Source organism: Salmo trutta, chromosome 12 (genome assembly GCF_901001165.1).
Source record: "Salmo trutta chromosome 12, fSalTru1.1, whole genome shotgun sequence".
Taxonomy (NCBI): Eukaryota; Metazoa; Chordata; class Actinopteri; order Salmoniformes; family Salmonidae; genus Salmo; species Salmo trutta.
Window position 1 is genome coordinate 16,047,961 of NC_042968.1, and position 26,043 is coordinate 16,074,003.

Here is a 26,043-nt window from a genome sequence, read left to right on the forward strand (position 1 = left end):
ACAAACACTGTCTGGGTGTTAAGATTCGATTTTTAACCAGCTGTCCAAGACACTGGCACCTCATGTTAACATGTCATCACTGGTAACCACCACTCTCCTCCCGCTGTCATCCCTGGTAAACACCACTCTCCTCCCGCTGTCATCCCTGGTAAACACCACTCTCCGCCCGCTGTCATCCCTGGTAACCACCACTCTCCTCCCGCTGTCATCCCTGGTAACCACCACTCTCCTCCCGCTGTCATCCCTGGTAAACACCACTCTCCTCCTGTTGTCATCACTGGTAACCACCACTCTCCTCCTGCTGTCATCCCTGGTAACCACCACTCTCCTCCCGCTGTCATCCCTGGTAAACACCACTCTCCTCCCGCTGTCATCACTGGTAACCACCACTCTCCTCCTGCTGTCATCCCTGGTAACCACCACTCTCCTCCCGCTGTCATCCCTGGTAAACACCACTCTCCTCCTGCTGTCATCCCTGGTAACCACCACTCTCCTCCCGCTGTCATCCCTGGTAAACACCACTCTCCTCCTGCTGTCATCTCTGGTAACCACCACTCTCCTCCTGCTGCCACTCTCCTCCCGCTGTCATCACTGGTATCAACCACTCTCCTCCCACTGTCATCCCTGGTAACCACCACTCTCCTCCCGCTGTCATCCCTGGTAACCACCACTCTCCTCCTGCTGTCATCCCTGGTAACCACCACTCTCCTCCCGCTGTCATCCCTGGTAACCACCACTCTCCTCCCGCTGTCATCACTGGTGACCACCACTCTCCTCCCGCTGTCATCCCTGGTAACCACCACTCTCCTCCTGTTGTCATCTCTGGTAACCACCACTCTCCTCCCACTGTCATCCCTGGTAACCACCACTCTCCTCCTGCTGTCATCCCTGGTAACCACCACTCTCCTCCCGCTGTCATCCCTGGTAACCACCACTCTCCTCCCGCTGTCATCACTGGTGACCACCACTCTCCTCCCGCTGTCATCCCTGGTAACCACCACTCTCCTCCTGTTGTCATCACTGGTAACCACCACTCTCCTCCTGCTGTCATCACTGGTAACCACCACTCTCCTCCCGCTGTCATCACTGGTAACCACCACTCTCCTCCCACTGTCATCACTGGTAACCACCACTCTCCACCTGCTGTCATCACTGGTAACCACCACTCTCCTCCCACTGTCATCACTGGTAACCACCACTCTCCACCTGCTGTCATCACTGGTAACCACCACTCTCCTCCCACTGTCATCACTGGTAACCACCACTCTCCACCTGCTGTCATCCCTGGTAACAACCACTCTCCTCCCGCTGTCATCTCTGGTAACCACCACTCTCCACCTGCTGTCATCACTGGTAACCACCACTCTCCTCCCACTGTCATCACTGGTAACCACCACTCTCCTCCCGCTGTCATCACTGGTAACAACCACTCTCCTCCCGCTGTCATCCCTGGTATCAACCACTCTCCTCCCGCTGCCATCTCTGGTAACCACCACTCTCCTCCTGCTGCCACTCTCCTCCCGCTGTCATCACTGGTATCAACCACTCTCCTCCCACTGTCATCCCTGGTATCAACCACTCTCCTCCCGCTGCCACTCTCCTCCCGCTGTCATCACTGGTAACCACCACTCTCCTCCCGCTGTCATCCCTGGTAACCACCACTCTCCTCCCGCTGTCATCCCTGGTAACCACCACTCTCCACCTGCTGTCATCTCTGGTAACCACCACTTTCCTCCCGCTGTCATCTCTGGTAACCACCAGTCTCCTCCTGCTGTCATCCCTGGTAACCACCACTCTCCTCCCACTGTCATCACTGGTAACCACCAGTCTCCTCCTGCTGTCATCCCTGGTAACCACCACTCTCCTCCCGCTGTCATCCCTGGTAACCACCACCCTCCTCCCGCTGCCACTCTCCTCCCGCTGTCATCACTGGTATCAACCACTCTCCACCCGCTGTCATCACTGGTATCAACCACTCTCCACCCGCTGTCATCACTGGTAACCACCACGCTCCTCCCGCTGTCATCTCTGGTGACCACCACTCTCCTCCCGCAGTCATCCCTGGTAACCACCAGTCTCCTCCTGCTGTCATCCCTGGCAACCATCACTCTCCTCCTGCTGTGTCTTCCACATAATCTGGGCTCCAGTTTCACTATTATACAGATCATCTGCAGGCCTACTCTGAGGGTTTGGGAAAATCATTGGGACAGCCATTTTGCATTTGAACTAGTGTCCTCAGAAGGGTCTGAAAGCAGCACGGGTTGTGTACATTATTCACCTCAATCAATTCCTCACACAATAGAACAATAAAAAACACACCTCTATAATAATCTCTATTTTAATGTCCAGCGGTATTATATCATCAATGTTTCTCTCTCACTTTCATCACTTTTGGCTCTAATAACGTTTTCTCTAATGTTATACTGTTATGCTTATGCAAAGACGAAACAAAGCACCCAATCACACCCTTCTTTAACCTTGGAAGATTAATGTGGGATTTTGGGAGTTGTTTCTTAAGAAACATTGAAATGGGTGTTCAAGTGTAGTCTCTGCATGTGTTTATGGAACGGCTCAGTGTGTTCCTGTGAAAAGTGTTGTTCAGAAAGACAACAGAGCTGTTGGTGCAGTTGAGACAGACTGCAGAGTTGAGTGGACCTGCTTTATCCTCCTCACAGTTGTTCAGACAGACAGAGAGACAGACAGACAGGCAGACAGACAGGTACCTGCTCTGTCCTCCTCACAGCTCTCCTTGATCTTCCTACGGCAGACTGCAGCCAGGGCGATGAGCAGACCCAGCAGACACACAGCCAGGCCCACCGTCAGCCACAGAGCCACCGGGGGAAACACCATGTTCTGACCTGGGAGACGGGGAGAGAGAGATCGAGAAAGGGGGAGGGAGGAAGATAGAGAAAGGGAGACAGATACAGTTAGTAGAGAGGAGGCCACTCAACATGGTCATCACCATGACTACCCCATCATCACCACTGCTATGGCTGCCTATTACCATTCCCATAACCATCACCATCATTTCACCATCATACAGTTGAAGTCAGAAGATTACATGCACAGGTTGGAGTCAATAAAACTCGTTTTTCAACCACTCCACAAATTTCTTGTTAACAAACTATAGTTTTGGCAAGTCGGTTAGGACATCTACTTGGTGCATGACACAAGTCATATTTCCAACAATTGGTTACAGGCAGATTATTTCACTTATAATTCACTGTATCACAATTCCAGTGGGTCAGAAGTTTACATACACTAAGTTGACTGTGCCTTTAATTAAACAGCAAGGAAAATTCCAGAAAATTATGTCATGGCTTTCAAAGCTTTTGATAGGCTAATTGACATCATTTGAGTCCATTGGAGGTGTACCTGTGGATGTATTTCAAGGCCTACCTTCAAACTCTTTGCTTGACATCATGGGAAAATCAAAAGAAATCAGCCAAGACCACGTTCGTCTGTACAAACAATAGTACACAAGTATAAACACCATGGGACCACGCAGCCATCATACCGCTCAGGAAGGAGACAAGTTCTGTCTCCTAGAGATTAACGTACTTTGGTGCGAAACGTGCAAATCAATCCCAGAACAACAGCAAAGGACCTGATGAAGATGCTGGAGGAAACAGGTACAAAAGTATCTATATCCACAGTAAAACGAGTCCTATATCGACATAACCTGAAAGGCCGCTCAGCAAGGAAGAAGCCACTGCTCCAAAACCGCCATAAAAAAGCCAAACTACGGTTTGCAACTGCACATGGGGACAAAATTGTAATTTTTGGAGAAATGCCCTCTGGTCTGATGAAACAAACATAGAACTGTTTGGCCATAATGACCATCGTTATGTTTGGAGGAGAAAGGGGGAGGCTTGCAAGCCGAAGAACACCATCCCAACTGTGAAGCACGGGGGTGGCAGCATCATGTTGGGGGGGGTGCTTTGCTGCAGGAGGGACTGGTGCACTTCACAAAATAGATGGCATCATAAGGCTGGAAAATTATGTGGATATATTAAAGCAACATCTCAAGACATCAGTCAAGAAGTTAAAGCTTGGTCGCAAATGGGTCTCCAAATGGACAATGACCCCAAGCATACTTCCAAAGTTGTGGGAAAATGGCTTAAGGACAGCAAAGTCAAGGTATTGGAGTGGCCATCACAAAGCCCTCACCTCAATTATATAGGACATTTGCGGGTAGAACTGAAAAAGCATGTGCGAGCAAGGAGGCCTACAAACCTGACTCAGATACACCAGCTCTGTCAGGAGGAATGGGCCAAAATTCCCCCAACTTATTGTTGGAAACTTGTGGAAGGCTACTCGAAACGTTTGACCCAAGTTAAACAATTTAATGGCAATGCTACCAAATACTAATTGAGTGTATGTAAACTTCTGACACACTGGGAATGTGATTAAAGAAATAGAAGCTGAAATAAATCATTCTCTCTACTATTATTCTGACATTTCACATTCTTAAAATAAAGTGGTGATCCTAACTGACCTAAAACAGGGAATTTTTACTTGGATTAAATGTCAGGAATTGTGAAAAACGGAGTTTAAATGTATTTGGCTAAGGTGTATGTAAACTTCCGACTTCAACTGTATGTGCCCTAACCACATCATTATTGTCACCATATTACAGATTATCATCACCATCATCATCACCCTCCTTATATCATGCTTGTATCATCTGGATGTTAAGGAACATTTTCTTTATTTGAAATGAACAAGATGTGGTGATTCATCGAGATCCATTTAACAAACACTTGAGTGTTAAAAACATGGCCAGATGGCAGAAATAACTCAGCAGTTGGAGTACTTTGTGTTGTCTTTTTCTACCCAACAGCCTTGGCACTGCGAAAGAGGATGTGGGCACTAGGTATCCTCATGCCTTCTGCTGCGTTCACTATCTGTCATCTGGAGTAATGATGCCCAATGACATCACTCGGTTTTATCCTATTAATCAGAAATAGAAATAAAATATGATGTTGTATTTGTGTAATTCTGATGTTACACTGCCAACGTAAAAAAAAAAAAACAGAGGCGGAGCATTCTGACGGCTGTGAGGATGACTGTCTGTCAGACAGCTTAGCACACAATTCACTCTAGAGAGACAATGAAATATCAAAGTGAGAGACGGCTTCTTGACAAGATAAAACCAACAAAAATCTGGTCAGCAAGACAAAGATACTGCAGACGTCCCCAAATTTCCCCAGGGCATTCCAATGTAACGGAATAAAGCAGAGAAGGAAAAACAGCTTGAGACACTAAATAGCTTGAAGGCTGGCTATAATACAAACTGGCCTCCTTCAGAGAACCCACTCTGGGAAGATAATTGTAAAAAGTCTCGAAATTGACTAGCGTTGGGATGGAGAAATGACCAAGCATCTGTAAGGACTTGGCACAGGACAAACAGAGAGGACAGAGACACACTATTGCACAGCCAAGATGGAGGTCGATAGGAAGCCTCTCTCAGTATGCGGCCATGTGAGCCTTCATACGTATGTGATTATTGGAACACATTATGGGAAGCAAGATTATGCTTAACCACGTAATCCTATTTATGATTAACCACATTACATGGCTATTGTATGATATGCCATAAAGAATCATACACTATAAATATTTTGGCATATATTTAGGAGGGCTTATGATGCGATCCTGGTGCTATATTCAATCAAAAACAATTGGTTTTCAGAGGGACTGATAATGTTTAACATAAGGGTGTTTGGGCGGACCATAATCATCATTGAAACGTGACAGAAGTGGATGTGCAGGATGTGTTACTACAGATTGGCTTCTAATAAACTCTGTTCCAGCCCAAACCGATATCAACAGCAACTTGTCATATAGAGAAAGGAGAAAACCTAGATAGTCCATCTTGTCATTTTGACAAAGCAGTATATAGTTCCTTGGGCCATGACTGATGGGCTCCACTGTCTCTCTATAGAGCTCTTTGCTCTGTGCTATTTAAAGGATGACCACAGTAACCTTGTTAATACCAAATGCAAAGGCCAAATTACAGATGAATGTTAGGTAGTACGGTGCTCTGCTCGCTGTACGCTCTGATTCGTGCATGAAGTGTCCACATAGAGCTATAATAAGACAGAGAAGTAATGAATGTGTCTGGCACTTTGAAGCAGAGCAGAGCTGTGCTCTCAGCTTCTCCCTCTCTCTCACCCCTCCCTCCATTTTCTCAATCCCTAAGGGCAGGCTGATCAAGACAAATGTCGTAGTCGGCTATCATTTCAGCGCTGGGGCCCCAAAGGGCTGCAGGATCATATTTTTCTTTTTCTCTTGTTTGATGATGTGATTTTGTTTTCTTCAGAAAGAGATTTGTCTCTAATGGCTCTGTTTACCTATCGTCTCCTTCCCCTCCTCCCATTCCTTCTCTACTGGGGTGAGGATGGAGTGTTTTGGGCTGCCTGTCACATCATTGAAAGTCGGGAGACTGCAGAGCTGCAGTAATGGGGCCACAGAGGTGCAACTTCTGGGCTCTGCACTGAACTCAACACATACAGTTTTTAGAAGCAAAACACAGGTCTATTGATGTAAACATCACTTTACAGTAATTACAGTGAGATAAGACTTGGAGGTTGGACTGGACTACAGCCCTTAAATATTATCAGGCAGGTCGACTTGAGTGTAGGTGACGAAAGGAAGCGAAATAAAAAGGTAAAAATATATTTTTTTATGAGAGTGAATGGTAGTATGATTAAACACCACCTAGATATGGACTCTTACTCTTACCAAAAAATACATTTAACTTCCCAATCATTCTATAAGACACATAGGGGGCCTCACGCGGGCCAAGCTGTAGGTAAAATCCCAGATTGGCATTCATTTTCCTGGAGCCAGAGTGTTTTAAGTTCAGCCAGTGCCTACAGTGGAATAAAGTGCTCAGTCCTGGCCTGTCGTATCAGATTGTCTCAGTTCTACATCGTCATGACAGAGGAAGGATCAAAGCTGCTTTCTCTATCTGCGGGTGTCAGCTGAGTTTTACATTTACACGGGACAAAAAAACACCTCCTTAACTGGGACCGAAGGAGAATAATGTCCCCTGACAGACAGACAGACAGACAGAGAGAGAGAGACAGAGCGACACCCCACCACAGGCTAACAGAAGCCCCAGGGCTCATTCCAGGCAGGCTGGGGAATGAGGAGGAGCATAGAGGGGGTCAATAAGCTGCCTCTTTCATTGTGAGGCTAAACCAAAGGCCTGGCAGCCCCGGCCTTCAGAGCTGCTCAGGGCTGGTGTGATGTGAGAGGATCAGGGGACAGACGGTGGTTCAGTGGGGATGACAGGGAGGCAGGGTGGACTGGAGGATAGCCCTAGGGTGGAGGGACACTGAGGCCCAACCCTGCTGGAGGGTCTAGTATCCCCCATGGCCCAGGAGAAGAAGTCAAGGCCACACTGCAGAGAGGAAGAACAGGCATGAGAGAATGGACAGAGAGAGAGAGAAGACCCGCCTGTGCGTTAGGACTGAAAATAAAGAGACAGACAGAAAGACAGAAAGAGAGACAGAGAGTGAGTGCGAGAGAGAGAGAGAGCGCGCGAGAGCGAGAAACGAGAAAGAGAGAGGTCCACAGGACTGTTAAAAAGCATTCTGCATCTCTGCAATGATGAGTGATGAGTCAGTTAAAGGGGCAGGAGAAATTCATTGTGTGATTACACAGTATAACACAAGAGACAACGAAGCCGAGATGAACGCACGTAAAACCCATTGGGACAATAGACGAACGCACGTAAAACCCATTGGGACACTAGACGAACGCATGTAAAACCCATTGGGACAATAGACGAACGCACGTAAAACTCATTAGGACAATAGCAGCCAGTCGACCTAAATCACATTCACAACCCAGTCTGCTGTGTTCACACCTCTCTGGGAACAACAGCTCTGCAATCACCAATCAACAATCAATCAATCAACAATAAGCTGTCTGGTGATTTAAAGCTTTATTTCCTTCCCTTCATTTAGCAGTTGTGAGATCTGGGAGGACTGTGATAGGCTGGCAGTCATAATAACAACCGTGAAGGAAACAAGAAGCCAGAGCAGTGTCCGAGGTCAAGGCTCGGCCAGACTAGAAGACAGACAGAGAGAAGACATGATTTCTTTTTTTTCTATTTGGGAGAATAATTGAATTTAATGGCCGACTTTGCGTTTGTTTCAGACTCACACCCATTGTCACACTTCATCACGGTCAGAGAAGGTGATCAAAACCTTGCCTCCGCCTACAGCATGAAAGGGCTAGCTGCTAGAGGTAGCGCTGCCTCTCTGCCGTCTGTCCTCTGACTGTCCCCGGGTGCATATCTCACAGAAAGGGAGGACAAGGAGGAGCTCACCTCACCGGGAGAGGAAAAACTTGGCAAACTGAGATGGATGAGCACAGCTTTTTGTCCTGTCAGCAGCTTTGCACTGAGCATTCTCCCCCATTTCTTGCATTTGAATGAATTGCTTTTCGGCTAGATACCACAGAGCTGTCTTATTGGCATGCAGGGAGGGTATAACCGCCTCTCTAGGACAACCCAGCTCACATTTACTTATACAATTTGTTTGACATTATTGCCCTGATTTGATGCCGTGGTCTTGAGGAAAACACAAAAATATTATGTGCACGTGGGTGCATTTAAGACAGAATAGTGACTCTGCAGTTATTGGAAGAAAGTTTTCTAACCACACTTCTTTTCACAGTGGAACCCATAAAAGCCAGCTGGAGGTGGTGGGCGGTGTTTCGTGTGTGTGTGTGTGTGTGTGTGCACATGTGTATGTGTATGCCTCTGTGCATGTGTGTGTGTTGTTTGTTGTGGGTGTGTGTGACTGGGCTGCGATAGGAATAAGGCCTGCATGCAGTACCATTAGCCCACTCTCAAACTCTAAGCTGTCTTTCATGCACACCAGGAAGTAGCTTGTGACCGTTCTCCTGGGATGGATGCTTGGCTCTAGGTTCCCTGCCTTTACTTCACCATTTAGCACAACGCTGCTGAGAGTTTAGAATAGTGAGTTGCAGTGGGAGGTCACCTGCTCGCCTCAATGAGTTTGACTACTGATGTGATCGATTCAGACGTGAATACCAGTCCAGTGGTTCCTCCGACCAACCCTGCAGCCTTGCACCTCAATGGTCACGTTCCCTTGAGACAGCCTGGATTGAACATGGAATGGCCGGGTTAGGGGAACAATTGTCTGGTATTGGCTGTACTGAGCTAGACCTAGTCTCCAAGCGTAGGCAAGTCACACATATTGAGACATCGTCCCTATGGTCCTCTAGATTAACTTCTCACTAAGACACTAGTGTTTCACCCTGCATAAAGACTAACCTACAGACAGAGACAGAGCACTCACAATAATAAAAATGTACTTTCATCTCCAATCCGTTTCACTATAATTCAATACAATCTCTTTAAAAAAATCCCTCCAGATAAATATCCAAAATGTCTGACTGTGCTATAAAAAATTGCTTACAAATATAAAAAATAGAGCCATAAAGAAATTCCCAATCTTATCTAGTGTCTAGTGAAAACAAACTGTCGGCATCAGAGGTTTTGGTTTAATACTCTCACAGCTAGGAATAGTTTTCAGTGTAACACATCCATATAAATACTGATTTGGCCGTGCATTTAAACAGTGCGTGGGGAATCTAATCCTCAGGTAAATTCACTGGGGTGATTTCAAATCTCATTCCAGCAAGGGTAACACGATTTTCTCATCCTTAGTTTACAGTGTACCAGAAATCAGACTGTATACCCAGTATGTCGGCTAATTAAGCATGTTAGCATCCTAAGCATGTTTCAAACTGAGGGAGGGAATGAATGTGTGGCGGTGGAGTTGATAAAAATCAAATCAAATGTATTTGTCACATACACATGGTTAGCAGATGTTAATGCGAGTGTAGCGAAATGCTTGTGCTTCTAGTTCCGACCATGCAGTAATATCTAACAAGTAATCTACCAATTCCACAACAACTACCTTATACACACAAGTGTAAAGGAATGAATACGAATATGTACATAAAAATATATAAATGAGTGATGGCCGAACGGCATAGGCAAGATGTAATAGATGGTATGGAGTACAGTATATACATATGAGATGAGTATTGTAGGGTATGAAAACATATAAAGCAGCATTGTTTAAGGTGGCTAGTGATACATTACATCAGGATGGCAAGATGCAGTAGATGGTATAGAGTACAGTACATACATATGAGATGAGTAATATAGGTTATGAAAACATTATGTAAAGTGGCATTGTTTAAAGTGGCTAGTGATACCTCTAATTACATCAAGATGGCAAGATGCAGTAGATGGTATGGCGTACAGTATATACATATGAGGTGAATAATGTAGGTTATGTAAACATTATCTAATATAAATACTATAAAGTGGCAAGTGATAAATTGATTACATCAATTTTCCCATTATTAAAGTGGCTTGAGTTGAGTCAGTATGTTGGCAGCAGCCACTCAATGTTAGTGGTGGCTGTTTAACAGTCTGATGGCCTTGAGATAGAAGCTGTTTTTCAGTCTCTTGGTTCCAGCTTTGATGCACCTGTACTGACCTCGCCTTCTGGATGATAGCGGGGTGAACAGGCAGTGACTCGGGTGGTTGTTGTCCTTGATGATCTTTTTGGCCTTCCTGTGACATCGGGTGGTGTAGGTGTCCTGGAGGGCAGGTAGTTTGCACCCGTTGATGCGTTGTGCAGACCTGACTACCCTCTGGAGAGCCTTCCGGTTATGGGCGGAGCAGCTGCCGTACAAGGCGGTGATACAGCCCGACAGGTTGCTCTCGATTGTGCATCTGTAAAAGTTTGTGAGCGTTTTTGGTGACAAGCCAAATTTCTTCAGCCTCCTGAGGTTGAAGAGGCGCTGCTGCGCCTTCTTCACCACGCTGTCTGTGTGGGTGGACCATTTCAGTTTGTCCGTGATGTGTACGCCGAGGAACTTAAAACTCTCCACCCTCTCCACTACTGTCCCGTCAATGTAGATAGGGGGCTGCTCCCTCTGCTGTTTCCTGAAGTCCACGATCATCTCCTTTGTTTTGTTGACATTGAGTGCGAGGTTATTTTCCTGACACCACACTCCGAGGGCCCTCACCTCCTCCTTGTAGGCCGTCTCGTCGTTGTTGGTAATCAAGCCTACCACTGTAGTGTCGTCTTCAAACTTGATGATTGAGTTGGATGCGTGCATGGCCACATTCACTAGCCTAGTATGAGAAGAAGTGGGACTGGAACCACAGCGTCTCGTCCAGTCATACCCCTGCTGGCCAGTCTATCCCCCACCTCGACCAGCCCTCCTCAGCTCCTCGCTGCTTGTCAGCTCTGCCGAGACCTCCATTAAAAACTGCTCTGACGTCTCCTGTAGCTGACAGAGACTCCATCACTTCAGCATGCCCTCCTCTCAGGAGAGACTGGCATTAAGATGTCGGAAGAGGCAGAGTGGACTATCGATTTCTCACCACATCCATTTCGTTCCTCCTCCGGCCGTAACAGCTGAGGCAAACTTTAGGTTGCAATAATCAGTTTAACAAGTCTTGTTCTCTAAATTTTTAATTCGTTTTTCAAACAAGGGTCTGACTACAAGACGGCAGAAGATGTGTAGGAGGGAATCGCTAGTGACAGCTATCAGCATCTCTGCCGACAATCTGCCGGGCTGATCGTGTCTGATATGAGTGGATAGGCTGAGAGCAAATAGACAAGGCCGCACTGCAGAGAGGAAGAGCAGGCAGGAGAGAGAGAGGGAGACCATTTGAATGGCTACTGTCAAGTACAGCCCTAATCCTAACTCTATAGCCTCAATGTTTTACGGGAATAAACACTACCAACAGCCCCTCTGATTGGCTCTTGGGCATGCGAGTTCTTTACCAGGATCTATTTGAAGGTGTGAGAGTTAACACGCGACAGAGGTGACACCCCCAGAGAATATCATCATCATCACAGGCTCCACTATCTGATATAGTATAGCATGAAAGGTTGATGTGTTTACCACCCCCCCCCCCCCACCCCCCGCCTCTCAGCAATATCAACATTTGTAGACACCCACAACATTAAAGATCTTCTTGCATCCATCCTAAACCCTCAGTTGAGTGAGTTTGTTCTTTAGTATGCCTTCTCCTCTCTGCAGTATCACTAGGAGAATATATAATGACAGAATTTCTTAAAAAGACATGCCTCTGTATATCTTTGCCTAAAGCTCTCATTATAAAACAACATTTCTCATTTTGCTCTGCTGCAGTCTTTGGTGGTTACTGAAGAGATGAATATTCTTAGAGCACTCAGGAGCAGCTGGCTACGACCCTGCCACTGCCTCTGTATCAGGTCAGCTCTGTCTCCACCAACCACACAGCTGCACATCTCTAGGAGACTGCTACATATTCTCACATTCACTATAAAAATAGTCTTAATAAGAATGATTTAAACGCAAATATAGTGGGGCAATCAGTTGTTTCTTGTTTCCATAGAAATGCAAAGCAATGCTTTGGAGTAAAACATGCTAATTGGTGACTTCTACTGCATGAGTAATTTCCTGGTCTTAAGTACAGATTTTTGGGTGGGTGGTGATAATATGGATGTTTTCCTAACATAATGTAGCTGACAGGGACATAAGGTCCAAATAAGGTAGATAACAGAAGCCCCAGTTTGTCAAATTTACTTAAATTAAATTTGTATGTGCGTATGAGAGAGAGAAAGAGAGAGAGAGACAGAGAAAGAGAGAGAGAGAGACTTTAACTGCTTGGCAATTGCCATGCAGTTTGGCTGTGGATGTGACTTACTGGAGCCTCCTCTCAACTCAGATGGCAGAGTAAGGTGGAGGAGGTCTGTAACCTCCACTTCCACTCAGAGCATTACTACACTCACTTCTCCTTCACCCGACCTTCACTTAAAGAGCATGATGCTCCAGGCTGCTGCATTAGAAGAGACCACAGTATGGATACCAACGTCAAGCTAAATGTATTTTAACACTCTCCAACATTTTAACTTTAAGACCGTATGCCATGAGACTGCCCTGGATTTAAGGGCTCGGACACACCAATAACGTTTGCACTTCTAATTTGCGAACCGAGAGCACGCCGATTTTACATGTAGAATCGTGCAAAAATGTTGTCAGCTAGCCGTCCACCAGCGGGTGGTCTATAAAACACAGCGTGCCGAACGATTGGCAGACGAACACCAGATCAACATATGGTGCGATGTGTGCGAGCCTTAATGAGGCCTTTTTCTCTGTCATACTGAACAAGAACCAATACTTTAATTCAAGAACAGACATTAGAAGCATACGGCAATATGGCAAATATATGGCAATGTGAAATCTGCTCAACACAAAATCCCATTGACCATTATATTATGACTATGATGGTGAATTCTTGATTACTTCATGGTGATAAGTACGCAATAAAAGAAAGTATTGCAGGGCCATAACAGCCAATCATATTGCTGAGGCTTACAATGTGAGGGCAAATCTTAAATAGTGTGCTCCTGCTATTAAAAAAATCTGTTTTTCAGCAACATTACCACAGTGTCTGATCATTAGGCTACTGTATGGCTTCTGGGAATCAGGGCCCCAGGCCTTTGAAACCACTGGGAGGTGTTTTTTCTCTCTCTCTCGCTCGCTCTCTCGCTCTCTCTCGCTCTCTCTCGCTCTCTCTCTCTTGCTCTCTCTCTCTCTGCACTTCTCTAAATAGAAATTAACTGTGTCTTATGCGATGTTCCATCTTAAACACACACCCTCCAAATCCTTCATTAGCTATATAAATACCACACTGCTCCTTACTGTTGCATTAACTACAAAATATACATGGTTGATCTACTATTACCATACCCAGGGGCGCAACTTTCACTTGGGATGGTGGGGTCATGTCCCCCCCACATTCTGAAATTGCATTTTTGTCCGGCTGGATTTAGGACCGCGGACATCACAGAGTGGGCTAACAGGCTGCGTGAAGGCAAAGCTTCTGGAAGGCTGGCTGGCTGGACCAGCACGGGAGAGTTGAACATAGTTCAGTATGTATGTGTTGTGCTTTTTCACTGAGTTGTAAAAGCAATCAAAGTAGAAACTGGCTACTCTTTAGTTTGCTGATGTTAGCTGGCAAGGTAACTGCTGTTTAACTTAACAGAAACAAACTTGTGTTTATTCACAGTGCTGAGCTAGTATTGTAACTGACATGTAATATTAGCTAATGTTTCATCCCCTCTCAACTGAGGTGAATGAATTAGCTACGCTAGCTAGTAGCAACCACAGCCAGGTTAGCTCTAGCCTCTAGCTATCTGTCAGATAGCGATATGAGGTGGCTATTATTACTATCTAACAGCAGTTGTTTGTATAGAAATGTTTTGTAGCCTTTGTTTCAACAGAAGTAAATTAACTTGGCTAGCTTTCGCCAGTTGATGTACCAATAGAGAGAGCTGGCCAAAAGTTGGCTAACGTTAGCTATTCTTTTCGCCTGAATCAGACTAGACCTGAATCACATGATGAAACCATAAGCCAAACGATGTAAGATTAATATTCTGAATGTTTTCACTGCAATGTGTGTTTTTATTAGTCAGTATGGCAATTTAACGTCACAGTCTTCACTGTCAAGGTGCACAGTAGAGGTCTGGTGGGACCAATTTTGTCATCCCGCTACCACCCGCATCTGCAGCTTTTCATATCGCACTCCGCCCACACCCGCTGGCTTTCTGTCTGACTCCCACCCGCTACCGCAAGAACTGGTTCCAAACCCAACCGTAGTCCCACAATGTTAGTTTAGGTGTATGTGATGCAGCTCACATGCCAGCCATGGTCCCAGCAATTTTGCTCCCTATAGGCAATATCAAACGCACAAGCATAACTTAGGAAATTGTTTAAATTACCAGAGATTCTCATATGGCCCTTATATTAGGCTATCTGTATTACTGGGCTATATCAAACAATATGATAGATGTAGTTTGTAGAGAGCAGAGTAGGAGAGACTTGCACTTTCTCTTGAGCTATTTCTATAGCCTACCTTTAAGGAGTGGGAAGATGGGTGATCAATATCTAGGCCTATTTCCAGGCAATATAGTAAAGTATTTAGGTAGGACATTTCCTTGGAAAGATAACTGTCCAGTGCTTCTCCGCCCATGCATAGGCTATAGCCTACTCTATTTAATTGAGACCACACGCGCACCTGATCTCGCAGGTATGACAACTGAACTTGAAGCAGCAAGAATGACGACAGCGACACTTCCTATGTTTTGCATAGGCCTATAGGATATAGCCTACCTTTTAGGAGGACGATTTGCTGGCAGAGACAAATAAATGGGTTATCAATACTTATTGAAAATGAGAAGGCGCAACGCTCGCTCACCATAGTAGCCTAACCTATGCGCGCGTTGAGCCTTTTCCTTTCCAATGATGATTAAAGTTCTTGATTGCATTTCGACTCACGTTGGTTGAGCGCCCTCCACTTCTATCCATTATTTAATTTATTTCACCTTTATTTAACCAGGTAGGCTAGTTGAGAACAAGTTCTCATTTGCGACTGCGACCTGGCCAAGATAAAGCGTAGCAATTCGACACATACAACAACACAGAGTTACACTTGGAATAAACAAAACATACAGTCAATAATACAGTAGAACAAAAGAAAACAAAAAGTCTATATACAGTGAGTGCAAATGAGGTAAGTTAAGGCAATAAATAGGCCATAGTGGTGAAGTAATTACAATATATCAATTAAACACTGGAATGGTAGATGTGCAGAAGATGAATGTGCAAGTAGAGATACTGGGGTGCAAAGGAGCAAGATAAATAAATAAATACAGTATGGGGATGAAGTAGGTAGATAGATGGGCTGTTTACAGATGGGCTATGTACAGGTGCAGTGATCTGTGTGCTGCTCTGACAGCTGGTGCTTAAAGCTAGTGAGGGAGATAAGTGTTTCCAGTTTCAGAGATTTTTGCAGTTCATTCCAGTCATTGGCAGCAGAGAACGGAAAGAAAGACGACCAAAGGAAGAATTGGCTTTGGGGGTGACCAGTGAGATATACATGCTGGAGCGCGTGCTACAGGTGGGTGCTGCTATGGTGACCAGTGAGCTGAGATAAGGCGGGGCTTTACCTAGCAGAGACTTGTAGATAACCTGTAGCCAGTGGGTTTGGCGATGAGTATGAAGCGATGGCCAACCAACGAGAGCGAACAGGTCGCAATTGTGGGTAGTGTATGGGGCTTTGGTGACAAAACGGATTGCACTGTGATAGACTGCATCCAATTTGTTGAGTAGTGTTGGAGGCTATTTTATTGATGACATCACCGAAGTCGAGGATTGGTAGGATAGTCAGTTTTACGAGGGTATGTTTGGCAGCATGAGTGAAGGATGCTTTGTTGCGATATAGGAAGCCGATTCTAGATTTAATTTTGGATTGGTGATGCTTAATGTGAGTCTGGAAGGAGAGTTTACAGTCTAACCAGACACCCAGGTATTTGTAGTTGTCCACGCATTCTAAGTCAGAGCCGTCCAGAGTAGTGATGCTGGACGGGCTGGCAGGTGCGGGCAGTGATCGATTGAATAGCATGCATTTAGTTTTACTTTCATTTAAGAGCAGTTGGAGGCCACGGAAGGAGAGTTGTATGGCATTGAAGCTCGTCTGGAGGTTAGTTAACACAGTGTCCAAAGAGGGGCCAGAAGTATACAGAATGGTGTCATCTGCGTAGAGGTGGATCAGAGAATCACCAGCAGCAAGAGCAACAATTATCAATAGCCTATTTATTTACAGACACTGTAGTAAACTAGTCTAATCATATCTAAATTAATTTCATATGCATAAATATTTCATAAAGTGATTCTCCGCCCACGTAGGCAGCCTACTCTATTTCAACGAGACCACACTTGATCTCTCACGCCCAACCAGGAGAGGTAGGCTACTGATGTTGAAGCAGCGAATTGTGTGAGCGAATTGTGCTTTTAAAACAATAGGTAGGCTAACGCATAGAAGGCAATCTGTGGGACAACAAAAATGTTTTACATCCCGAAGTCGTCTGCCTGACCGCCCACAGCATGAAAAATGCCGGCCGCGCCACAATGATCTCTGTCGGGACCTGCTGGCTTCCCGCAGGAATGCAGCCCTCTAGTGCACAGTCAGTACACAACACTGCTCATCATGTCTTATGGTGACAGTGGTCCCAGCAGGGTCAGACAGCCAGGGAAGACCAGTCTACGGAGCTCAGGTGAATTTTGCAGTATATTAACAATATCAGTGAATGATTCAAAGTTCCATCTTGAATTGATGGGTAGACCTACAGTAGCTACAAGACAGCAGTTTAAGTTTAACGCTACAGTCTGGGATCTGGGAATAATGTTCATTTCAATTATTGAACCATTGATTCTATTCTTGGATAATATAATGTATAAATGTACACCAAGATAATTCTTTGTCATGCCTCATCTCAGGAGGATCAGATGGTGACAGGGGTCTCAGCAGGGTCAGGCAGCCAGGGAAGACCAGTCTGTGATGGAGCTGAGGTGAATTTTTGCAGATACAACACTTTATTATCTCTGCGCAGCAAACACTGGACAAGACAGATGCTATTTTAAGGCAGTCTGACAAACCTTCAAAGTTGATGTCCAAACTGTATCAAGGGTTGATAGAGGCTTCTCCAAATGACACAAAACATGTCAAATAAAAATGTGAGAAAGACCTATTGATGATGATGATAACTGGATACATATATGTTAGAATGCCCCATCATGTTCATATCATCTCAGAATGAAATTACTGCAGTTTAAGACCATCCAGTGAAACTGAATATCATGCACTCAGAAATGCATTCCTCTGCTTGAGGTGTAAAACACAAAAGGGTACATATTTGCATATGTTTTGGTCTTGTGAAGGCTGGCTGACTTCTGGCAAAGAGTATGTACTTTTATTTCAGCATGTCTACTGATTCTCCCTTCTCCCTGTTTTTGTTTGCTTGTAAATGTTGATACTGGTGGCTGTTATCTGAAGAACCTGTGTAACGAAGCTGTGTAGCTCAGTTGGTAGAGCATGGTGCTTGCAACGCCAGGGTCGTGGGTTTGATTCCCATGGGGAACCAGTATGAAAATGTATACACTCACTACTGTAAATCACTCTGGACAAGAGCAGCTGTAAAATGTGAAACATTTATAGTGGCTAAGAAATGTATTGCCATTCATTGGAAGGTTGGTGTTATCCTCCCACAATGTCAAGTTATCTATCATTTCATTTATTACAAGATTAAGGGTATACTGGGCAACTTTCAAAAGGTATGGATGCCTTATATGGAATACAATGTGACTAAAGGAGACTATATTGAAAACATGCCCACGTCTGGGGAGATACCTATTTAGGCAATCCCTGGCTGCGCATTCCTGGCCCTGGGGGTCTGCCTTCCTGTGGGTTGTCACTCTGGCCTTGGCGTAACGCACCCAAAACCAATAATGAATGTTTCACTAAGATCCTAAAGCTTAGTGGGATATGTTAGAATGTGACACTGCAGGGTGGTGGACACCTAGGGACAGGACGAGGTGACCCAGCTATATTGTTTACAAGTGGGGTGTATTAGACTGTACTATTAGGCCTATGACATTAATTATATGGAGGATGTACTGTTTCTGTTTGTTAATGTATATTTGAGGTGTATGTGTTTTTTTGTGTTTTTTTTTGTTGTTTCCAAACCTTTCTCTTGGGAATTAAAAAAAATTAAGGTGGGAACTGGGAAGGAAATTGTGTTGGGAGAGAGTTGAGTTATTGACTATAATGGTGGGGTCAGGCGTGCAGGCAGCTCGGGCGTTTTTGATATAAAGACAATTTGATATAAAGACAATCAAAAGTCTTAGTTTTGCTAGTCTATTGGTTATTGGTGCAACACAATATTTATTATTGAATTACCTTTGATCTAGTTCAGTCTTATTAATCATTTAAACATATTTAATAATGATAACTTACCTAGCTTAATGACTGTGGGCATTTTTGCTTACTTTTTGTTCTAAATAGAGACGGCATATTGGATTGTGTAAAAATGCAGGAAATTAGCTTTAGATGCCCCAAAGAATTATGGGGGAGGACCCCCAGACCCCCCCCGCCAGGTTATGTCCCCCCACTTCTAAAACCAAAGTGGCCCCCCTGACCATACCCCTCAGGTATTTTGAATCAAAAGGAAATGTTTCCATGTCCAAGTTAGTATAGCGTAGCCATACTATAACTATCACTGCCTCAGTCTCAGGCAATATCATGGTTGCAGATGCATGAAATGATGCATTTGTCTCCTGAAGGTAGAAGTGTATCACCACTGCAGCCAGGACCTTCACCAAGACTACACTGAGTGTACAAAACATTAAGGACACCTGCTCTTTCCATGACAAATACTTACCAGGTGAACAGGTGAAAGCTATGATCCCTTATTGATGTCACTTGTTAAATCCACTTCAATCAGTGTAGATGAAGGGGAGGAGACAGGTTAAAGAATACTTTTTTAGCCTTCAAACAATTGACATGGATTGTGTATGAGTGCCATTCAGAGGGTGAATGGGCATGACAAAAGTTTGAAGTGCGTTTGAACGGGGTATGGTAGTAGGTGCCAGGTGCACCGGTTTGTGTCAAGAACTGCAATACTGCTCACAGTTTCCCGTGTGTATCAAGAATGGACCACCACCCAAAGCACATTCAGCTAACTTGACACAACTGTGGGAAGCATTGGATGTCAACATGGGACAGCATCCCTGTGGAAAGCTTTCGACACCGTGTAGAGTCCATGCCCAAAAGGGGGGGATGCGACTCAATATTAGGAAGGTGTTCCTAATATTTGGTATACTCAGTATATGTGGCCATAATGTTGTATGCGCTTCCATTGGCTGCTGTGATATAATGAACAGAGAGGGCCTCAGTCTTTACCCAGAAGTAATTTAGCAGGTATGAACCTGGGGCCCTATAGGGGCCTCTAATCCTCTGACCTTCTTAGTGTGCTCCATTCGCTACTAGTCATTTATCTCATCCCCATCTCTATATCCAGCCAGCTAGCCAGCCAGGAGTCTAACAGAAGGCACAGCCTTTGGCTAAAGCGCAAAGGACTTGACTTGGTTAGCATTTAGCTTAGTTGGCATAGGGATCAGATATACACTGGTGGCTCTGGAAAGTCTATCAGGAAATTGTCATGCTCTCTGTATCTAATGTAGGATCATGCTGGAGCAGCAGTTTGAAATTCAAATGAAGTTGTATTAGTCCTTAAGCCTCGGGTCGGTTACGTACCATATGTTTTGTTACCATAGATATTAAACTACCTATCTTATTATGGATTTCATTTTATCTTGCTATTTCTCTCAAAGCCATTTCTGCTCCGGATGCCCGTGGTAATGTTTCTAAGGCAAACATAATGGAATTGCATCTTATTTGATAACGAGGGACATCTACAGTACACGGTTGAGGCCCCAAATAACCACAGACGTAACACTAACAATAGCATCAGAAACCTTCACTACAGCAGTAGACTACAGCTTTGCTGCTCATCCCCCAGCAGTACAGCAAGTGGCTGGAAGTAGGCAGACATACATTATAGATATGACAGGCAGTATAAGTCTGGGTCACTGAGATGTCTTGTGGCGTTGACGGAGATTTGCACTTACTGCAGACACATCCATGGAGGAGGACCCCCCCCCCCATCTGATGAAATTAAACACAGTTGACGAAATTAACAATGTGAAAGGATGGATTGAGTTCATTTCCCTGTGGACAGTTTGTCTGTTAATGTGACCTAAAGGAGATCCCAGCCCTCACAGCTTCCCTCTATCCACGCCAGTCACATTTGGCTATGTCAAAGATGGCTGCCATGTTCTAATCAATGCTTTCATCACAAATGTAGGAGCATAATATTTGGTTTCGAGAGTTAAAGGGCTGTGATGACACTGTCCCTGCAGATGAAGGCAGATGACTCAGACTGACTGCAGTACTAAATCCTGAGTCAAGTTGAGTCATTTCAGTCACATTTACAGACAGTAAACAAACTCTTTTGAGTGGTTTAAGTCCATGCTGCAGGGAGGTAAGTACAAAGAGTCCTGGGCCAGTAACACACCTCTACAGGGAGACGGCCACACTAGCTCCATGCTTAACTTTCATTAATTTCACACCTTGTAATCAATTACTGGTCTCTAGAGCTATCAGTGAGGCGAGCTACCTTTTCCAGGAACGGGCCCAAGTCTCTCAGCGCCTCCTAATTGAAAAGACATATCACCGCTAGACAATAGTCTTTGTGTATGGGCGGCCATTGATATGGGCTGTTTCAAGGCACCAGAACAAAGCGATTTACGGAGGTTGCAAACATCTTTTGTGGGACAACAATGCATGGTCTTATCTGGTTTAAGAGAGTTTAAGCATAAAATAAATGGATATGAATAATTAAACGACCAAGCCTTTGAAGGTATGCCCAACCGTTTTCTCTGGGCTACTCTCCGCCCAATGTCTCTCAAAAGGCTGCACCTAATATGATTTGAAATCGTAAAGCAGAGGCTGACGCCAGGCCTCCAGAAACCAATCCCTCTTACAGGATAAAACAGCAACTGTGTGAAATGTACACTGCAGGCCCCTTGGCTCAACCCCACTGATTTCCAGTCCCCCCTCACTGTGACTCTGGGAGGGAAAATAAAAAAATGAGCTTGATCAGTGACAAAATAGGGCTTTTGCACTTTTACTGCAGTCATAAATATAATCTGTCTTGAAGAAGAAAGAAAGCAGGAGAGGAGTGCAGGGCTTAAAGAGAGAGGTTCCCTTCAGGCTCTGTGCAGGCATAAAGATGTCACAGTACTCCACAGTGTGGAGAGGAGAGGAGAGGAGGCCAGGACGTGCCCGATGCCATGCCATGGTGGCCTGGGACTGGGGCCGTGGACACTTATAGAGTCATGTACTGGTGATGGCTCCCCTGTGGTGAGGGGGAGGACAGGACAGGACCACACAGCAGGCCCAAGCCCACACACCCACACAGACTACCAGACAGCCACTCACAATAGAGGTGTTCAGGCCGCAACGCTCCAACATTGTATTTTCAACTGCAGACATAAAATACATTTTGACATTCAGCCATCGCAAAGACCTTTTATGCCAAAAGGAGACAGTGAAGATGACAACAGTGAACAGGAACAGGAAGGCATAAATCCCCAACACAATGAGAGGGAGCTCATTTTATCGCTGTGATTGTTGAGATGCTATAAGAGCAATGCAGTGAGCAGGAACCGGCCCGGCCCTAATCCCTCATTCAACCCAACAATCCCTCAGAGCTGCAAACGGCAAGACTGAGAGCAAAATAATTCCGTGAAGCCATAATACAGGGATAAAACGTCCCCATGTTGAAGGCAAGGGAGGGAGGGAGGACATTCAAACAACTTAACAACTCAACATGGCAGTGACAGGAGCAAGTGGCCCCAGTTCAGAATCCTGAGAGGAAATAATGTGCTTACAAAGACTGCCATTGGCCTACCTGAATTTAGTTTAGACTGCTCCCTCCATTACTCCATCTCTCTATTTGGTTGTTGTTGTGCTAGGGGGTTGTTATAAGACAGTGTGTATTCAGGGAGGGATGTAAAGAGAGAGAGAGAGAGAGAGAGAGAGAGAGAGAGAGAGAGAGAGAGAGAGAGAGAGAGAGAGAGAGAGAGAGAGAGAGAGAAAGACCCGTCTGTGCGCTTGGACAATAATTAATAGTGTTCCATCTGGGGAACTGCCTGCTCGCTTCTCTACTGACAGCGGATTCATTTATACTGCTGTTTTCCTCTTTTTCCAAAGGCTTCCTTAATTGTATTTAAAGTAGCCCTGTAAAAAAGTTGAGTAGAGAACAAGGAGTAATACAGTGTTTTGTTTTTAGCTTGCTTTCGTTTGCTTACTTGTTTTTTTAGGCTTGCGTAAGCTTGGCGAGCAGGGCACTGGCAGGTACCAATTTAAACGGCAACACATGTCAGGAACAAGCCCCCAGAACAGATAATAACACCGTCAGGGAAAAAGGGAAGAGGCTAGCACAAACGTAATGAAGGAAAAACACAGCAAAGCTTTATGCTGTCTGCTCCAAATGGAATATATACTGTATATCAATTTTTTTTAAACCTTTATTTAACTAGGCAAGTCAGTTAAGAACAAATTCTTGACGGCCTACCCCGGCCAAAACCAGACGACGCTGGGCCAATTGTGCGCCGCCCTATGGGACTCCCAATCACAGACGCATGTGATACAGCCAGGATTTGAACCAGGGACTGTAGTGACGCCTCTTGCACCGAGAAGCCGTGCCTTAGACCGCTGCGCCACTCAGGAGTCCTGAAAAGGCAGTGCTAGGACTGCCCATTAGCACCTTTGTGACACTGTCTCTCCTGCCTATTAAGAGTAATGTTGGAGTGTGCATGGAGCTATTGAGGCGTGGATGTGAGTGTGAAAGGGAGCGAGATGTAAAGTGTGTGTTTGAGAGAGGAAGAGAGAGGGGGGTAGATAGAGAGGGAGAGGCTGAGAGAGAGAAAAACATGGAGAGCGCGAGAGCGAGAGAGAGAGAGAGAGAGAAAGAGAGAGAAACAGTGAGAGAGGAGGGGAGAAACATGGAGAGAGAGCGATGTATTGTAAAAAAATAAATATATATATATATATATATATAAATAATTCTGGTGGAGTGAGTTGGTCCTTTCGGAGCAGGGGATGAGGCGAGCAAAGCAGATTGGACGAGCTCAGCAGCACAGCTTGGGCGATCTCCCTCTGTCACCCTCTCTTCCTCTGTCTCCCTCACTTCATCCATTTACAATACCTTTACATTTGAGTCATTTAGCAGACTTTCTTATGCAGAACAACTTAGAGTAAGTGCATTCATCTTAAGATAGCTAGGTGGGACAGCTACATATCTCAGTCATAGTAAGTTAATTTTCTTCTCAATAAAGTAGCTATCAGCAAAGTCAGAGCTAGTAGGGGGAAAAAGTCAAGTTGAGAGTGTTAGTCCCTCCCTCCCTGTCAGTGACTCCATCTCCCTGCCTGCCTGTCAGGCCCTGGTGCCACGGCTCAGAGCTTAGCAAACACTCTCTGCTCTCGTCTCCATCTCCCTCTCTGTCATCAGCCCAACCCTCACTCCCCCTCTCCCTCTGTCCTCTCTATCTCCATCTTATCCTGCTGCTGGGAGCTGTGAGTGCTGTGCCAGCAGTGGAGTCGGGCGGAGAGACAATGGTGCTCTCATCCGCTGAGCAGAGAGACAGAGGGCCTGGGCAGTGACAGGCCTAAAGCCCCCACCGCCACCACAGCCATCTCTCATCTCTCATCTCCCACAGTAGGGATCTAAAGCTCTGCATTCTGCCAGCAGCGGTAAAAATGATATTAGACAGACAGCATGTCCATAAAGCTCAAAGGGCATTATTATTTTTTGAGGATAGCAAAGTGGCTGAGAGGGTGGGCAGGGAGGGGGAGCAGAGGTGGGATTTAGTCTGAGACTGAGCTGCTCAAACTGCCTCTGCTGCTTTCAGCCAGGAGGATGGTAGTATAGCCAAGCAGGCTAGGGAGGCAGAGGAGGAAGAGGAGGGAGAGGAGGCAAAGAAGGGAGAGGAGGCTGAGGAGGGAGAGAGGAGGTTGAGAGGAGGCTGAGGAGGGAGAGGAGGCTGAGGAGGGAGAGAGGAGGTTGAGGAGGGAGAGAGGAGGCTGAGGAGGGAGAGGAGGCTGAGGAGGCTGAGGAGGGAGATGAGGCTGAGGAGGGAGAGAGGAGACTGAGGAGGCAGAGAGGAGGCTGAGGAGGGAGAGAGGAGGTTAAGGAGGGAGAGGAGGAAGAGGAGGCTGAGGAGGGAGAGAGGAGGTTAAGGAGGGAGAGGAGGAAGAGGAGGCTGAGGAGGGAGAGAGGAGGGAGAGGAGGCTGAGGAGGCAGAGAGGAGGGAGAGGAGGCTGAGGAGGCAGAGAGGACGCTGAGGAGGGAGAGGAGGCTGAGGAAGGAGATGAGGGAGAGGAGGCTGAGGAAGCTGAGGGGGCAGAGAGGGGGCTGAGGAGGCAGAGAGGAGGGAGAGGAGGCAGAGAGGAGGCTGAGGAGGGAGTCAGCCTGCCTGGGTTCATACAAGGGCTGCTGCAGCTGCTGCCTCTTGTCATCGTCCATGGACGCTGGATGCCAGGCATCTCTTTGTGTCTGTTCCAAGTTGGATCCTACTGTATCCTGTTGCTACATCCATCAATATCCTACTACCAACACACATTGTTGTCTCTCTCCCAACAACTGTTGAACCAACACATCATACGGTCATTTAGGGCTCAAGCCTGACATGACCTCTTCTAACCTGCACTGAGATATTTCAGTTGTAAATGGCAGTATTGTGTATGTAGTATTCAGCCAGGCAGGTGTTGTGTCATGGGGGAGGTACTACTATTGACAGTGGTGCTAATGATGATGTCATGGTTCACAAGCATAACTTCTTAACCCATACCGTCTCAACACATGGCTTCACACGCGCCCCACACACCGTTCCGTACAGTTAGGGGTTCATTTTCTCCAAATTAACCTTGTCAAACTATTTCTTTTCCCAGGGGGAGAGTTGTATTACTATTGTAATTTTTCAATCAGAGATTGAGGAAAGTGTGAAATTTTAATGTGCTCTCTCTCTCTCTCTCTCTCTCTCTCTCTCTCTCTCTCTCTCTCTCTCTCTCTCTCTCTCTCTCTCTCTCTCTCTCTCTCTCTCTCTCTCTCTCTCTCTCTCTCTCTCTCTCTCTCTCTCTCTCTCTCTCTCTCTCTCTCTCTCTCTCTCTCTCTCTCTCTCTCTCTCTCTCTCTCTCTCTCTCTCTCTCTCTCTCTCTCTCTCTCTCTCTCTCTCTCTCTCTCTCTCTCTCTTCTCTCTCTCTCTCTCTCTTCTCTCTCTCTCTCTCTCTCTCTCTCTCTCTCTCTCTCTCTCTCTCTCTCTCTCTCTCTCTCTCTCTCCTATTGGGTGGGGAATAGTCCATTTGGAATCTTAAGCAGATTTCACCCCTCCCTGTAATAGGATTCTCAGCCTACCTCAGTCTGGTGTGTGGTAGGTGCAGTGCTGTGATCATCCAGTATATTTAGTATATAAACTCTGCTGGGCACACACTCAGAACAATTCTGCTAGGTCAAAATTAAT

At 45.7% G+C, this 26,043-nt stretch overlaps 1 protein-coding gene across 3 annotated transcripts in view; it reads right to left on the reverse strand.

Moving 5' to 3' along the window:
• LOC115203013 (CD276 antigen) overlaps positions 1 to 26,043 on the reverse strand; it is a 76,834-nt gene that overhangs the window by 26,295 nt on the left and 24,496 nt on the right. For all 3 annotated transcript variants that reach the window (XM_029767266.1, XM_029767265.1, XM_029767267.1), the window contains one exon: positions 2,724 to 2,858. In XM_029767266.1, the coding sequence (XP_029623126.1) occupies positions 2,724 to 2,858 (135 nt within the window). The remainder of the gene's footprint in view (positions 1 to 2,723; positions 2,859 to 26,043) is intronic.